This window comes from Phalangium opilio, unplaced genomic scaffold, assembly GCF_054372755.1.
Source record: "Phalangium opilio isolate 3A_F unplaced genomic scaffold, DU_Popi_V2 ptg000003l_1, whole genome shotgun sequence".
In the NCBI taxonomy this organism is placed as follows: Eukaryota; Metazoa; Arthropoda; class Arachnida; order Opiliones; family Phalangiidae; genus Phalangium; species Phalangium opilio.
Genome location: NW_028324145.1, coordinates 10,571,225 through 10,585,910, shown reverse-complemented (window position 1 = coordinate 10,585,910; position 14,686 = coordinate 10,571,225). Strand labels below are relative to the sequence as shown.

The 14,686-nt window shown below is 34.1% G+C and overlaps 4 protein-coding genes across 6 annotated transcripts; 1 reads left to right on the top strand and 3 right to left on the bottom strand.

Moving 5' to 3' along the window:
• Window positions 1–74: 74 nt before the first annotated feature.
• LOC149717766 (uncharacterized) lies at window positions 75–907 on the bottom strand. 2 transcript variants are annotated; one of them, XM_089840687.1, is made up of 4 exons: window positions 824–907; window positions 521–611; window positions 268–438; window positions 75–206 (listed from the first exon to the last, which is right to left on the bottom strand). In XM_089840687.1, exons 1-4 carry the CDS (start codon window positions 830–832, stop codon window positions 157–159), a joined length of 321 nt encoding a protein of 106 aa, XP_089696813.1. In that variant the 5' UTR covers window positions 833–907; the 3' UTR covers window positions 75–156. The 2 variants fall into 2 exon arrangements, with proteins under 2 accessions (XP_089696813.1, XP_089696814.1); XM_089840688.1 differs by having other exon boundaries at window positions 105–206; window positions 277–438.
• Window positions 908–989: 82 nt separating this feature from the next.
• LOC149717765 (thioredoxin domain-containing protein 16-like) lies at window positions 990–8,880 on the bottom strand. Its single transcript, XM_089834720.1, has 13 exons — window positions 8,332–8,880; window positions 6,351–6,424; window positions 5,984–6,055; window positions 5,722–5,843; window positions 4,951–5,041; window positions 4,082–4,250; window positions 3,618–3,790; window positions 2,655–2,754; window positions 1,914–2,046; window positions 1,688–1,834; window positions 1,377–1,614; window positions 1,225–1,306; window positions 990–1,151 (listed from the first exon to the last, which is right to left on the bottom strand). Exons 1-13 carry the CDS (start codon window positions 8,419–8,421, stop codon window positions 990–992), a joined length of 1,653 nt encoding a protein of 550 aa, XP_089690846.1. The 5' UTR covers window positions 8,422–8,880.
• A 381-nt stretch (window positions 8,881–9,261) lies between these two features.
• LOC149717764 (kanadaptin) lies at window positions 9,262–12,445 on the top strand. 2 transcript variants are annotated; one of them, XM_089840672.1, is made up of 10 exons: window positions 9,829–10,070; window positions 10,148–10,228; window positions 10,293–10,657; window positions 10,738–10,880; window positions 10,951–11,102; window positions 11,164–11,432; window positions 11,500–11,563; window positions 11,634–12,098; window positions 12,177–12,246; window positions 12,321–12,445. In XM_089840672.1, the coding sequence occupies exons 1-10, from the start codon at window positions 9,981–9,983 to the stop codon at window positions 12,368–12,370; spliced, it is 1,749 nt and encodes a 582-aa protein (XP_089696798.1). In that variant the 5' UTR covers window positions 9,829–9,980; the 3' UTR covers window positions 12,371–12,445. The 2 variants fall into 2 exon arrangements, with proteins under 2 accessions (XP_089696797.1, XP_089696798.1); XM_089840671.1 differs by having other exon boundaries at window positions 9,262–10,228.
• A 97-nt stretch (window positions 12,446–12,542) lies between these two features.
• Window positions 12,543–13,936, bottom strand: LOC149717763 (sphingolipid delta(4)-desaturase DES1-like). The gene is made up of 5 exons (XM_089840683.1): window positions 13,861–13,936; window positions 13,471–13,793; window positions 13,193–13,400; window positions 12,776–12,987; window positions 12,543–12,705 (listed from the first exon to the last, which is right to left on the bottom strand). Exons 2-5 carry the CDS (start codon window positions 13,765–13,767, stop codon window positions 12,559–12,561), a joined length of 864 nt encoding a protein of 287 aa, XP_089696809.1. The 5' UTR covers window positions 13,768–13,793; window positions 13,861–13,936; the 3' UTR covers window positions 12,543–12,558.
• Window positions 13,937–14,686: the final 750 nt, after the last annotated feature.

Genomic DNA, 14,686 nt, shown 5'->3' with positions numbered 1-14,686 from the left:
AAGGTAGGAGTGTGTTTTAACATACATTAATGATTATCAATCAATGTTTTAAAAAACATTAAGGTTTGGGGGATGTTGTTTTTTTTTTTTTGTTGGGAAATTCACTATACAACATAGAGATCATTGAACGTGTTCTTTTTTTTTTTTTTTGCGAGTTTATAATTCTTTGTGGTGAACTGACTTTTGATTAACGGGTGAAACGGGTCCTACAAATATAATAATTAATATATTAATTGTTCGGGTTTGCCAAATTTGAAATAGGCTTACTTCTCCGACCTTTGACACTTTTTGAAATACTAGGTATTGACTCTTCACTAAAAATTCCAAATGAGAGGTCCGCGTCCATGCTTATCTTCTCTTCCCCCGCCTCCTCTTCAATTTTCGACAAGAAATCGAAATCTTTTTGTAGAGGGGGCCATTTTTTATTCGTTTTGAAGACTATTTTTCGGGGATTTGGGGGGGGGGGGGAGAATTAGTTATAGTTCTATAAAATGTCTATTTCAAAATGAACCCTACATACGTTTTGTTGAAATTTCACGATTGGCAACCTTCTCTAACCATAGTTCTATGTCCATTTCTGTCCATTCTCCTTCATATTTGTGTACGTCAAGCTTTAAAAAATAGAATTAGACCATTTCATTAAGTATTTGCAAAGAAACAAACGCTGTTCTCTTGGGTTATTTCCCCTTGAAGGAGAGAGGCTAGCCTCCGATTCGCGCTGCTGCCTCTAGCGGTACTTCTTGGCGCGAAGGAAATAACCCAAGAAGGTGACCCCCCCCCGACCCTGTGGTGTAATTACTTCTAATGGAATGACGCAACTTACGTGATTCATATCAATGTATAAAATCGTGTCATTTTCCTCGTAAGTTAAATTGTAAAAACGAGCCACTTTTTTCCCTAACCCTAAACCGCTTCCAATTAAGAAAAGTTTTAGTTATTAACCCGAGGCATTAGCAACGGGAAAAAAATCAATAAATTCGCCAAAAAACTTACCTGTTGAGGAAACAAAAGGTTACTGGTAAATCCCGACGTTTCTTCATCAGTGTTGTCAATACTTCAAAGTTCATTTGACGAATTTGGTTGCCAATTAATATAGCCAATGGTTTACCACTTTGAACCAGTCCGTGGAAAGTATGAATGGTAATTTCAGGCTTAATTATTCGTTAAACATACTAACTATTAAACCCTTCTGATAATAATAGGCCACAACAACGCAAAACTTACAATGTAATTCATCTTAACCTCCATAGTTTCATTTTCATCGCAAAATTTAGTAGTAACTGATTTATTAGTTTTTCCGCGATGTCTAATTGATTTAAATTTTATTTTATTACTCAAAGTGTTTAAAAATAAATAGGCCTATTTTAAGTACCTACTTGACTATAAAAGATTCCATAGCGGATTTCTCAAAAATTTGCCGGTAAAATATGTCAGTCGTATTACGGTGTAAAACTAATGTTGGGAAAGTGAAAACATTTTTCTTTTGACAAAAATGTGTCCAATCGTAACAGTCTATTTTGGCTAAAAGCGAATCTGCGTTATCTTCCAAACGTATTTGTAGGCTTTTAGATATGGCGTTTATCATATGAATCGCTAATTGGCTAACTGGTTCCCCTAAAGCGAAAGCGTAATATTAATTAGTAGTTAATTAAGTTAATGCAACACGGAGAGTGATCAAATAACTTACACGGTAGATAATACAAAACAAAAAGTTCTCTTTTACTGTTTTGAAACTCGACAAAACTGTCTTCCGTTAGCGTGACGACAACCTTCAAATCTGGTTTACCGATTTGTTGAACAATTAAAGCTATTGGATCGTCTTGTATAAGTTGAGCTGTGACAGAAATAACCATATTTTAAAATACATCAGAAAATTTAGGGTATTAGTCTTAAAAGTAAAAAATATACTGAACGAATTATTTCTTCAAAGAAATCTTCGCGTTTAACTGCACGAAGTTTCTCCATGTCTCTTTTTCGTTTCTCTTCCAAATAATCCTTCATAAAGTCAACCGCCCCATTAGCTGTTGGAAATGACCATTTTTGACCCTGAAAACAGTCACTTTTAATTAACCACCATTTTAAAATATGGCTGACGTATTAAAACCGTCTATAGAACATGCTAAACTATTTTACTTAAAGTATTATATTGAAATCGGTTGAAACACATGTACGTTATTCCGTTAAATACATTTATGGCGGCCATTTTTCAAGATGGCCGCGGATTAGAAAAATATTTCTTAATGAGTATATGCTATTTAAGAGTAAAGTCCCTGCGAAATTTGAGCTTCCTAGATAAAGCGGTTTGCGCTGGACGTTAGAAATTTTACTCCTGATATAATTGTACACCGGAGCTCGGCGGGTGAAACAATGTACAGGGGCTCATAGAGAATATATGGGAAATTTATCACCTTAAAGTGGGCTTCCGCCGAACGTTTATTGAGATATCAATTCTACGAAAACCTGATGGCATTTCCTTTTTTGGAAGTTTACTTACACACTCTACACAGGGAATCGATTTGAAAAATTGGGGAGAAACAAATTGGGCGTTGGAGAGATCATTAGCACTTGAGGATAATTAAGGTCAGACCGTCCGGTTTAAAAATAGCTTTTATAGCGACAGCCTGGGATGGGAGAGATTTAGGAATAAACCATACCCTTGATTCTTCTTGGAAAATAAAGTTGGGAGATCTGTCGTTTCCCACAACTCTTTTCCAATCTTTGTTTAAACTGTGAATGTCTAGCTCAGTACCATCCCTGTCAATTAGAAAGACAAAAATAAAAGGGTGGATTATTTCTAGGAAGATTTTTCTCCATTTCATTTTACAGCTTTTATCCTAAGTACTAAAGTAGACCTTTTACAATTAGGAGTGCCTAGGAAACTAAATGGTTTAAATTTTTGGAGTGTTTTTGCATCGCTTTTTAATATTTAAAAAATAGATTTTTTAAGGTAGTATTATTCTCTTTGAATGTATATTCTTTCCCATGAATATTGAAGCGACGGGTTTTATCGGTTCGGAGAAACTTTCCCAATGTTTATAGCGTTATTATTTATTTTTATAGGAATTTTTACGACCTATTTTAAGGGTGGTTTGACCAGACTTGAATTTTAAAGGTAGAATTTAATAAAAAAAAAAAAAGAAAATACTTCATCCTCGGGAGTAGTAAATAAAAAGAATTTCGAAATACCAAAATTGAAATAAAATCCTTCTAAAAATATTTGAGGACAAATTTCAAGTATGTAAGATATTGTCGCCTAGTTCTCAAGAATGAAAAGTAAACGCGTGGGAGTTACTAGTTAGTCCACTCGTCTCACGTTTCGCTGACCCCTCCATCCCTAAAAAAAGGAGAAAACTATTGCAAATTGAGCTTGGAATATCCCCTAACTTTAAAAGTTTTTCATTGAAGTATTTTCAACAGCGTGCGTGCCCTGAGTGTTCCTAGCAAAAAGTGGGCGTTAAGAGGTTAAAGTTCACCTAATTGATTTAGATAATAGGCGTGGGTGCCATTTTAAAAGTTGATTAGGGGGTTTAAAAATTGTTTTACTTTTAGAAACAGACTTCTTACGTTAGTGTAATAAAAATGTATCTTTGAAGGAAGTTACGAAACTTTATATATACCTCGAGTATAGAGCTACTCCAACGGAACCTCTAAAAACCGCGCTGACATATTGGGCCCCTTTGAAAGCGGAATTTTTATCTACTGCACTGTAAATAACGTAAAGTACAGGAATGTCTATTTCGGGTTCGTCGTACACGCTTCGTAGCTCGTTCCCTTCCACCCTGGCTTCACTCTGCCGCCGGTCAAAAGGAAAACATTCCTATTAATGGAATGTATACATAGTTTTGAGACTAGAAGGGTTCATACCATTTACACAAGGAGGCCAGGCTTCAGGTGTTACGCGAGAAGGCCAGACTCATGGCCGAGCTCCTTGTGTAAATGGTATGTATCCTTCTAGTCTGAAACCTATGTATATCGTTGCGATATTTTTCACGTGGGTTGTGGAAATGGGTGTTTTTTTTTTATTTTTGAAGATTTTTGTAGAAAAGAAATATCTTTCCCTTAAATACTTCATTACCCTTACCAATTTGGGCAGTTGAACCGCGGCTAAAAAACGAGTAACGCTGTCTAGATGAACGGCTCCTCGATGCGGGTATTTTTGACAGCTGTTACTTTCATTGCGACAATTTAAAACCCAAAGTAACGGTTCCCTTTCCGCATCCGACGCATCTTCCTCCGCGTAAGGTGGTTTCCTAAATTATAAATAGACTTTAAACAACAACTTTATAAAGTGTTATTTCTTTCTTAAGGCCGTTTCAGACGTCAAACTAGCTGGGACTAGTTGAATTACCAAATTCAAAATTTATCACTGACCAATTTTTGCTAACTGAACTTTTTGACCCATGTCAAAAGTTGAATCGTCTGAAGAGGTCTTTACATAACCCTCCAATTTTAAGTACCCCAGGTTTATTTTTCTACCTTAAGTATGATTAACCCGAAGATGTCAAGCTTAAAACATAAGAAACCTTAGTTACTCGTAGCTTCACACCCTATCCCTCCATTTGAATAAATAAATAAATTAATCAATAAATAATTTCTTGACCTTCAAAGCGAAGTATTCCAAGAAATGAAATTAAATAAATTACTCGATAAATTTTCAATTTTTAAAATGTTTCAACGTTGGCAAAATTTACTAGAATCCTTGAACTTATTTTAAAGAAACCTCTTCCGATTTCTATAAATTATTTTGGAAACTTTGTAAATATACTCGCGCTGTAGAGCCCTTTTTAATGAGAACGCCTTTGGATGATGGCCTCTTAATTAAAAATGGCCTCTCTAGTTACTCGCAAGATCCCGACATAAAAGGAAACTCGAATCGTGAAAAGGAGTCCCCCCCCATCCCCCCACCCATACACACACATTCTAGACTTGAGGGAGTGGGCGAAATCTTACACTAAGTCGTCCGTGACGGGGAGAGACGTTGTCATGGCGCACAAATATTGGTCCAGAAAACTGTACGTGATCTCCATGAAAACACGATGCTCTTACCAAATGAGGTACAGGAAAAAAAACAAAAATATTTTCGTTAAAATTTAATATTCAAAAAGGCGACTAGAAATTATTTCAATTCTTTCATTAAAAAAGGGGTAATTGCGAGCCCAAATGAACCAAAAGTTGAAATTTTAAATTAAAGAATTGGAAATGTCAAGTTATGGGATTTTAGTTGCATCAAGAAGCGATATCTAGTTTACTAGGGAGAAGGTACAAATTCGCCCATTTCTACCTTTATTTCCAGTCCAAACGTAGGTCCGAGGTTAATCCCCGCCTCTAAATTACAACCAGAATCTCATTGGTTCTTGAAAACGCACGTCAGCGCGAAGAGAATGACGAAAATTACGTATTTTCCGACTGAGGAGAGTCTAAATAGCCTGGCGCCTCCTTTTACGTCCCCCCTTGTATTTTGAAAGGGTGACTGGGACTATGGCGCGTGAATACTTTCTCCCTAGTAAACTAGATATCGCTTCTTGGTTGCATTTACAAAAATTCCATATTTCTGTTCAATATTATTTGGGAGAATAGAATAAATTCACTCTGTTTTCGTTATTTTATATAGACGAGAAAACTCGATTATTGTAATTGAATTTTCATACTATAAACAAATAATAATAATAATAATAATAATAACGCATCGTAAAAAGACAAAATAATGTCACAACTATTTACCGTAACCTCCCAAATACGGGACGTAAATCAAAAGAATATCCCGAACTCCGAGACATTTTTTCTCCAAATGTTTTCTTTCGCCCACGTTTTTTAGAATGGGAACTTTTTCGATTAGGTCGATGCTACAATAGAGTTCGAAGTTTTTTTCGTTTTCGTTTTATTTTGAGAAAAAAAATTCAAATATAAAGTTTAAGGAAAATCATCATGCATTTTAAATGGGCTTGCCAAAAAAAAAAAAAGTTTCAAACTAGTATTTACTTACTGCATAAGACTAGCTGCTATTGCGTTTTCATCCGGTAATGAATCTCGAGATAGAATAATTTTTCTACCATTCCTGCATCATGCGTGGTAAAGGGTTAAGTAACTAATTTCTAGAATTACAATTGTTAATTTTAATCGAAAACAATGTTGTAATGTTTATTCAAAAGACGACTAAGCCTAGATTTCAGTGGAATTAGAGATTCGTCGGAATACAATTAATTCCCGCTCCCTCTTACGTTTGTCGTTTACTAATTAATAGGGCCCTTATATTGCTAGCTAGACTCTCCGCTTAAACATTTACGCTCAGTTTGCTTTATTCAATTGGGAATTAGCCTTGTAAGGTTTGAATGATTAAAATTTGAAATTACCTGAATATGTAGACATTCTGATTAGTATCAGAGTTTGAGCAATATTCCATAGACAAACTCTTCGAGCAATTAACCTACAAAAACGTTTATTTATACAAGTTTTTAATTAGAAAGACGCGTGAAACTTTGTTTCAGTGTTGTTTTGAAGTTTATTTATCAAGTAGTTTTAGAAATTAATATTAAAATATAAGAACATTCTGTTATATTTCTTTTAATATTTTATTTAGGCAAAAAGTTTGAAAGAAATATTTTGTGACAGTTTGTAGGACCAATTCCCTGAAGAAAACACATACTGACATTTGTCCAGACTGACCCTAAGTGTGACCCTAACTTAAGCTTACATTCAGTCTACCTTGTAAACAATGCAAAAGGTCGTATTCCCAAATGTCAGCTTTGTCTCGAGTCTTGACCACCCTTTTGTCTCACGAGGTTTGACAAACCATTATATTTTCTTACCGAGGTGTTAGTATATATTCGAATACATACACATTTCCCCGTGAATATTGAACGTCTGTAGGAAAAAACCGGCTCGAAACTTAAAGGGGCTATCTCCTTTTTTACCCACTCTCTATGTTAAGCTCTGTGAGAAAAAAAATCGTCGTTTGTCCCATGGTCCGAATAGCCCCTTTAACCTCCAACAAAAGCAATGTAATATTCTTGAAAGTATTGAATATATTCATGGTTGTTAATGTAGTTTACAAAAATGGCTCTTAAGGCTGCCAATATGTGTATGGCTAAATTCGGATTTACGATTTGGGGAAAAACAAGCGTTTTCTTCGGTTCTCTGTTACTCATAATCCTTTTTCTCTATCGTTGTACGAGGGAATTTAGGCTTAGCTTAAATAGGAGAGCAGTGGGGGGGGGGGCGACCGAACAGATCATTTTCAAAGAAAGATTATAAAAGGAGCAGCTCGGAAAAAGGGGGATTTTTCGCAAGCTCGCCCTACGGCCTTTTTAGCTTTTTTTCCCGTCGCTAATGAGAAGAGCCGCGTTGAATCTGCAGAGATAACTGACTTAGTTGAAGATGAAAGCTAATTTTTGCCTAAAGGCGAGGGGAATTAGACGCTTTTATATTCTACCTAATTTTTCAAACACGATTTGATCACGTTTAGATAATGCTTAAAATGCACTTTCTCGTGGAATTAAGGTGTCGTTAACTCTTTTCCGAGAATAGTTTAAACTAAGCCTTTTTTTGTATAAATTAAAGTTGTTATCTCCATAAAAAATAAAATGAACCTTTTTATTTAGCCTTTAAAATATAAAATAGACCTTTTCATTTAGCCTTAAAAATTAAAATAGACCTTTTCATTTAGCCTTAAAAATTAAAATAGACCTTTTCATTTAGCCTTAAAAATTAAAATAGAACTTTTCAGTTAGTATTAAAAAATAAAACACCTTTTTATTTAGCCTTAAAAAATAAAATAGACCTTTTATTTAGCCTTAAAATATAAAATAGACCTTTTATTTAGCCTTAAAATATAAAATAGACCTTTTATTTAGCCTTAAAATATAAAATAGACCTTTTCAGTTAGCCTTAAGAAATAAAATAGACCTTTTCAGTTAGCCTTAAAATATAAAATAGACCTTTTCAGTTAGCCTTAAGAAATAAAATAGACCTTTTCAGTTAGCCTTAAGAAATAAAATAGACCTTTTTGGTTAGCCTTAAAAAATAAAATAGACCTGATTTCAGCTATCTTTTCATCCTTGGAAGTGTTGACCAATATCAAATACCGCTTTCGAAGTATTTTTTCTTCGTTTGTTTATAATTACGTATATTTTGAATTATTTTCATACATTATAAATATTAACACCATTGTTAAAGTATTTGTGTTACTATTAAAGCCCGTAAGTCGACTTCTCCCTGAACACCGGTGTGCTAGTGAGTAAACATTTCTACAGGGGCCGTTGAAAATACATGGGGATCTGAAACCCTATAAGTTGGCTTCCCCTTAATACTCCAGAAACATAAAAATATTCTTACCTTCGCAATTAAAACTCCGTAATCTTGAGCGTGTAGATTTCGCGCCGCTTTTTCAAGATACCACAGAAATCTTCCCGCATTATCGTTCATCTTGTCTACTAAAGTTTTAGATTAATCTAGTTGGTTTTCTAAGTAGTTTTAAAACTTTACAGGCAAAAATGAACTCAACTCGCCTTTGTGAAAATATAGTAAAGCCGTATCCACCGATTCTATAAATTGTGGTATAACTTCTTCATTGATTTCAATGAGACCTCGTGACCACTGGTCATTTTTGTGACACGATATCCGGGTTAAATGAATTAATAGTAGGGTCAAAGTGACCGTCATGTTGAGAGATGAAACTGGAGCGGATTTCATCCCGTCGACTACCTGTTGCCTCTCTCGCGGCAACTGACTGACTCTTTGGATAATTCTGATCGTCTCTTTTAAAGTATCGCCTTCATCTTTCCTTCTCCATCTTCCCAACATCCCCATTCCCATCTCAGGCCTTTTTAAAGAAACCCCTCCAATACCAACAAGTGATTTATTTCGTAATAATTTATTACAAGTAAAAATAATTGTTCCTTTTAACTGTTTTTACCCTTATAAAATATTGGTTTATCAGTTTTAACGCCTCTAAATTGGCATTTCTAAATTTTACGCTACTTTTCTGAAGTTTTGGTTAAGTTTATGTGTAGATTGAGATTCGTAACATCAATGTTAAATTTGACAAGTTTAATTATGTGTTATGTTTGAGGAAATTGGAAAATTTATTGAGGAATCATGTAGGAGTGATTTAAAATATCTTTATATTTTAGATATTAGTTCACAAGGTCTGTTGTCACTAAAAGGGAAACTAGCTTTTAGGCTTTGGCAGTAGTACGGGGTTTGGACATGTATATTATGTAGAAGGGATCAGCCAATGAAATTAGCCTAATGGCGGCCGGTCCAAGTTGAGCAAGCGGTAGTCGAGTCGTGAGTGTTGTTGCAATTTGTTGTGAAATTGTGGTACTTAATTTGAGAATTTATTGTGAAATATCTTGGAACTAGAGCTTTTATTTAAAATTTAAACGAATAAATGTCTGACTTTCTACGCGAATTAAAAAATTCAATAAATTGGTGTACTGTTTTGATATTGTGACCAAGGCTTAGGGACACACGTTTTTTGAAATTGCAATTATTTGTGACTTAAGCGCTAAATTAAAAGGATATCAACGTTTCATTTTACACTGAGATTTGAGACATAGTAACCATGGAATCCGTCGAAAATAAGGATGTTGAAAACATGGAAATTTCATCAACTGATACTAATGTCATTGAAAAAGAAGTGCATGGCACTGAAGATGGAACAACAATTGATAAAAAGGCAACATCATTTAAAATGCCAATGATTATTCCATCGAAACAAATTAAAACTAAATCAGCTCTTTTCAAATCACCACAAGAACCTAATATAGTCAAACCTAAAGATTCTCCAGTTATTGAAACTCCTGTAGTAGCAGAAACTCCATTAACAGAAAAACGTGCATCCAATAAACCTCTGAAAGAGATTCCTCCCCTGCCCTACAAAGAACCAAAATGGGGTGGAAAACCCGATAAAGAATTTAGTTTCGAAGTTCTTAAGAATGGCAAAATCATAAGCACGATTGACCTTACAAAAGAATCTTACTATGTGTTTGGTCGTCTTGAATCATGCAACATTGTGTTTGAACATCCTTCCGTGTCCAGATATCACGCTGTTCTTCAATACCGGGCTGAAGGTGACAAGGATCACGAGTCTGGTTTTTATTTATATGATCTTGAAAGTACTCATGGTACTTTCTTAAACAAAAACCAGCTTAGGCCAAGAACTTACTACAGAGTCAGAGTTGGTCACTTGATCAAAATTGGTGGGAGTAGTAGAATTCATATAATGCAGGTTAGATTAAAGTTCAATCGGTAGTTTAGGGATTAGTAATTTCTTTAAATTGCCATCTGTTTAGGGACCAGTTGAAGATGAGGAAGAGGAATCAGAGTTAACTGTAACTGAAATTAAAGATTTAGCCAAGAAGAAACACGAAGAGATGAAATTAAAAGCTGAAATGTTGGAAAAGGGTGGTGATGATGTTCCTACTAGTGAAGTTGGAAAGAAAGATGATACTGGAATTGATTGGGGATTTGGAGAAGACGCTGTTGATGAACCTATCGGAGATAACCCCTTTACATTAGCCGCTGAAATAGCCCCAAATGAAGACCTGTACATAAATGACCCTAAAAAGACAATACGTGGATGGTTTGAAAGAGAGGGCTATGAACTTGAATACAAAGTTGAAGAGAAAGGAGTGGCTCATTTTACTTGCAGAATTGAGTTAGTTTACTTAACTAAACATTACTACTTAGTAACTTAGTTTGGGAACAATTTGTTAAAATACATTCATCTGACTTTAGATTACCAATTGATCCAACTTATTGTCAGACATATTTTGCTGAAGCCACGGTAAAAGGGAAGAAAAAAGAAGCGGTCATAGCTTGTGCCTTAGAAGCTTGTAGAATATTAGATCGTCATGGTTTACTCAGACAATCGCATCAAGGTTTTTAAAACTGGGCTTATAGTTTGTTAGCAAATTTAAAGTACTTTAAAATAAAATTGTAATTACATAGAAAGCCGTAAAAGAAAGAAGAAAAATTGGGAAGGGGAAGATTTCTATGACAGTGATGAAGATACATTCTTAGATAGAACAGGAACAATAGAGAAAAAACGGGAAATGAGAAAAAAGATGGTGACAAATGAAGTTGAAACTTACGATACATTGGTAAAGCTATGATTAGCTTTGATTATATCATGAGAAATAATCAAAATTTTGATTAAATTAGATGGAAAAATTAGAAAAACTTGAGAATGAAATGAAAGAAATTAATAAATTACTTCAAGAAAGTTCAAAGAAAGCTCCGGTAATGAATAAAGACAATAATGATGAGGATTCATTAGAAGCTTATATGGCCGCTATAACAAAAGCCAATGAAGTGGACAAAACCAAAAAATCCCGTCTAAGATTAGAGCTCTCAAATTTACAAAAAGAGAAATTAAAACTGGTGAAATTGGTCAATTTAGCTAGACCAACTAGTTTGCCTCCTTTAACACTGTAAGCATAGAAGTAATTACAAGTAGAGTGAGACACAGAGTTATTTAAGGTATTTAATTTGATTTAGACCCAAAGAAACAAAGAAAACTTTACCAATGACTGGTAGCATGAAAGGATTCAAACCCAAAACAGTAAATAAATAAATAAATAATTTATATTAGATTAAATTTTGACTAACCATTTCTTTTTAAACTATTAAAGTCCCTAGCCAAAGTTAAACCCAAAATAACAGCTCCTGAAATTAAAATTGATAAAAGAAAAGAGGATGATGATAAGGTTAGGGAGGAGGAGGATGATTTTGTTGAAGAAGAGGAGGATGAGAAGGAGGATGTTGTCGAGGGAAAAAGTGATAAAGTTAATGAGAAGTCATCAATTGATCAAAGGGAGGAAGAGGAAGTTGCATCCAGTAAAGATGATGAGAGTTCAGATAAAATGGATGAAACTGAAACTCCAGTTAACAAAGATCATAAAATTGGTCATGAAAATGCCCCTAAAACACATGATGAACCTGAAAAAGTCAAAGTAATAGGACCAGTCATCCCCAAAGATGTTAATGTCACTCTACCCGTTGATGAAGATTCAGAAATGATCTCGGAAAAATTAAATGAAGATCAAACAAATCCCTTAAATAGAAAAAGAAATACGGAAAGAATGGAAAGGAGAAAGGTAAAAAACAATTTTTAATTTTACATTAATTATCATTAATTAATAACACTTTGGACCTTGGGGGTTTGTACTTTGTAGAGAGCTAAAAAAGGCACTGGAGGTTATGACCCTTCAGATCCAAATTATGCCATATGGCTACCTCCAGAAAGTAATTCATTTAAGTTAAATCTGAATTAACTTATATAATTTAATTTTAATATCTAATTGTTTTTCATTCATTAGATCAAACTGGAGATGGTAAAACACATCTGAATGACAAATATGGTTATTAAGACCATAAATGTTCATTATTATAAGTTCCACCTTTTTGTAATTAATAAAAATATATCAACCACTTTGTCAGTTTACTTTTTATTATTATTATTATTATTATTATTATTATTATTATTATTATTATTATTATTATTATTATTATTATTATTATTATTATTATTATTATTATTATTATTATTATATCAAATCAATTGTTGTTGTTTAACAACTTTGGCGGTCGTTTGATTCTGCAATAAAGATTTATATTTGGGTCTAATATGAAATCCAGTAACACTTTGGTTAGGGAATTATGGGATGGCAAATCTTGGTAGTATTCCTTGGCAATTTTTCTCACCTACAATTTTTTTTAATGGTTATGATAAGTACTTAAAATGGTTAAGAATGTCTTGAAATAATCTTCATACCAAAGGTAATCGGGAGCTTGGTATATTTGGGAAATCATGGTGTTCCATATGATATCCAACATTGAATCCAATATAATTGAAAGGACCATAATAAGAATATGTTTCGAAACCTTTTTGAAACATATAGTGCTCTGAAAGGAAGTGTCCAGCCATTGGATGCAATCCCATACATAAAAGGGTACCTCCTACCATATATAGTACCATATGCCAACCTATTTAAAACAAAAAAAACACGATTTTTCTGGTGTTAAAACGTAGGCGCTCACGAAATTGGTGTGGTAGGGTGAAGCCAACATTTAGGCTCTAAGAAGTACATGCATTTTCCCATAGCCCCTGTAGAAATGTTTTACCCGCGGAGCTCCGGTGTTCAAGGAGAAGATGTCTTACAGGGGATTTTGAAAATTTATAATTAATTACCACAAAAATAATAGACGAGAAAATCAAATGTTAGTTGAACCATGACGTTTAAAATTTCCATTCCAGTAACTGGTAATGGTCGAACAACGAAAGGTCGTATGCCATAAAATACGGGTTGTAAGAACAACCACAGTATTTTCGTTGCATGGCTGTTGAAGAATCTGGCTTCGAATTCGGTGGGTAAATCGGGATCCAACTGATCTTGAGCCTGAATTAGGAAGACAGAAAAAAAGCGCTTATTAGTAATTTAAATATTGCCTACCTTTTCGTGTTATTACGAGAAAACGGTGATGTTCAACGTGGTATTTTTTGAACGAAATTGAAGTTGGCACACCAAGTGGAAGATTAGCTAAGATACCAAAGAGCCGATTGGCTTTAGGTCTGGAATTTCCAAATACAACGTTGTGAGAAATGTCGTGGATTGCCAAACTTAGAGCGTGGTTTAGGACACCCCCGAAGAAATACGCCGCGATGAATAGGAACCACCAAGACGCGTCTTTAAGTAGCCAAATTGAAACTATTTGGACGGAAACACATGCCAAAACTTGATACTTGAAGTAAGGGTCTGGAGTCATTAGCTTCTTTATTTCTGGATATTTTTCTAAGAATGCATTAATTATGATTGAGATTAATACGTTAATAATTTGTCAATGGTTAATTAAGCATACTCAAGATTTCGCGCCTTCTTGTAGCGTGAGGCTCGTCACTGTATGACCACTCAAATTTTGATTTTGACTTTGATTTCATAATCTAGATATAAAAGTATAATTCGGAATTTTGTCACTAACTCTTTCGAAACTTGTGTTTTGATTCGGTAGCTTTACTAGAAGCTACACCTTTTTTGGTTAAAATTGTAATGTTATGCCATATCAGTCTGCCTATAAATTTGCCTAACACATGATGAAAGCAAATACTACGGTCATTCACTTCATTTGAAATTATATTTAATCATAAACACAGATGTTATGCGGCCACCAGTTGGTTTTACTTATCATGACAAAAATGTTCACAAAGCCAGCGGGTGGCTCAGATGGCAACAGCGATGTACAGGTACAAGAGTAATGAGAAACAATAAAACGGGAGGATAAAACATTACATATAAATCCAAAGAAAAAATATATAAGTTATTTTTCGTAACAAGCAAATTATAGCGAAATAATAAACCCAGAGTCATGAAAATAATTTTTATTTCAATATCTGATCGTGGGTGTTAACCGCGTTGTGAAGTTCAAACCCCATGAAACGTGATATTATTTAATATAATTTCCTGCCTTATAACAAGAATTATTTTAAGGTCTAAAGAGACTTCTGAAGCATAGTTATTACAATTAATGTCATTTATTTAATGATTCATGTGTTTCAAATTTATGAACTTTGTTAAAATGTATTATTTATGCGTAAATGATTTTGGTGGGTAGTTTTTATACGAAGCCATGCTGCAATCATGGATATGTATAAATACTACGTATTGTCATTGTGGATTCTCAACTTGGC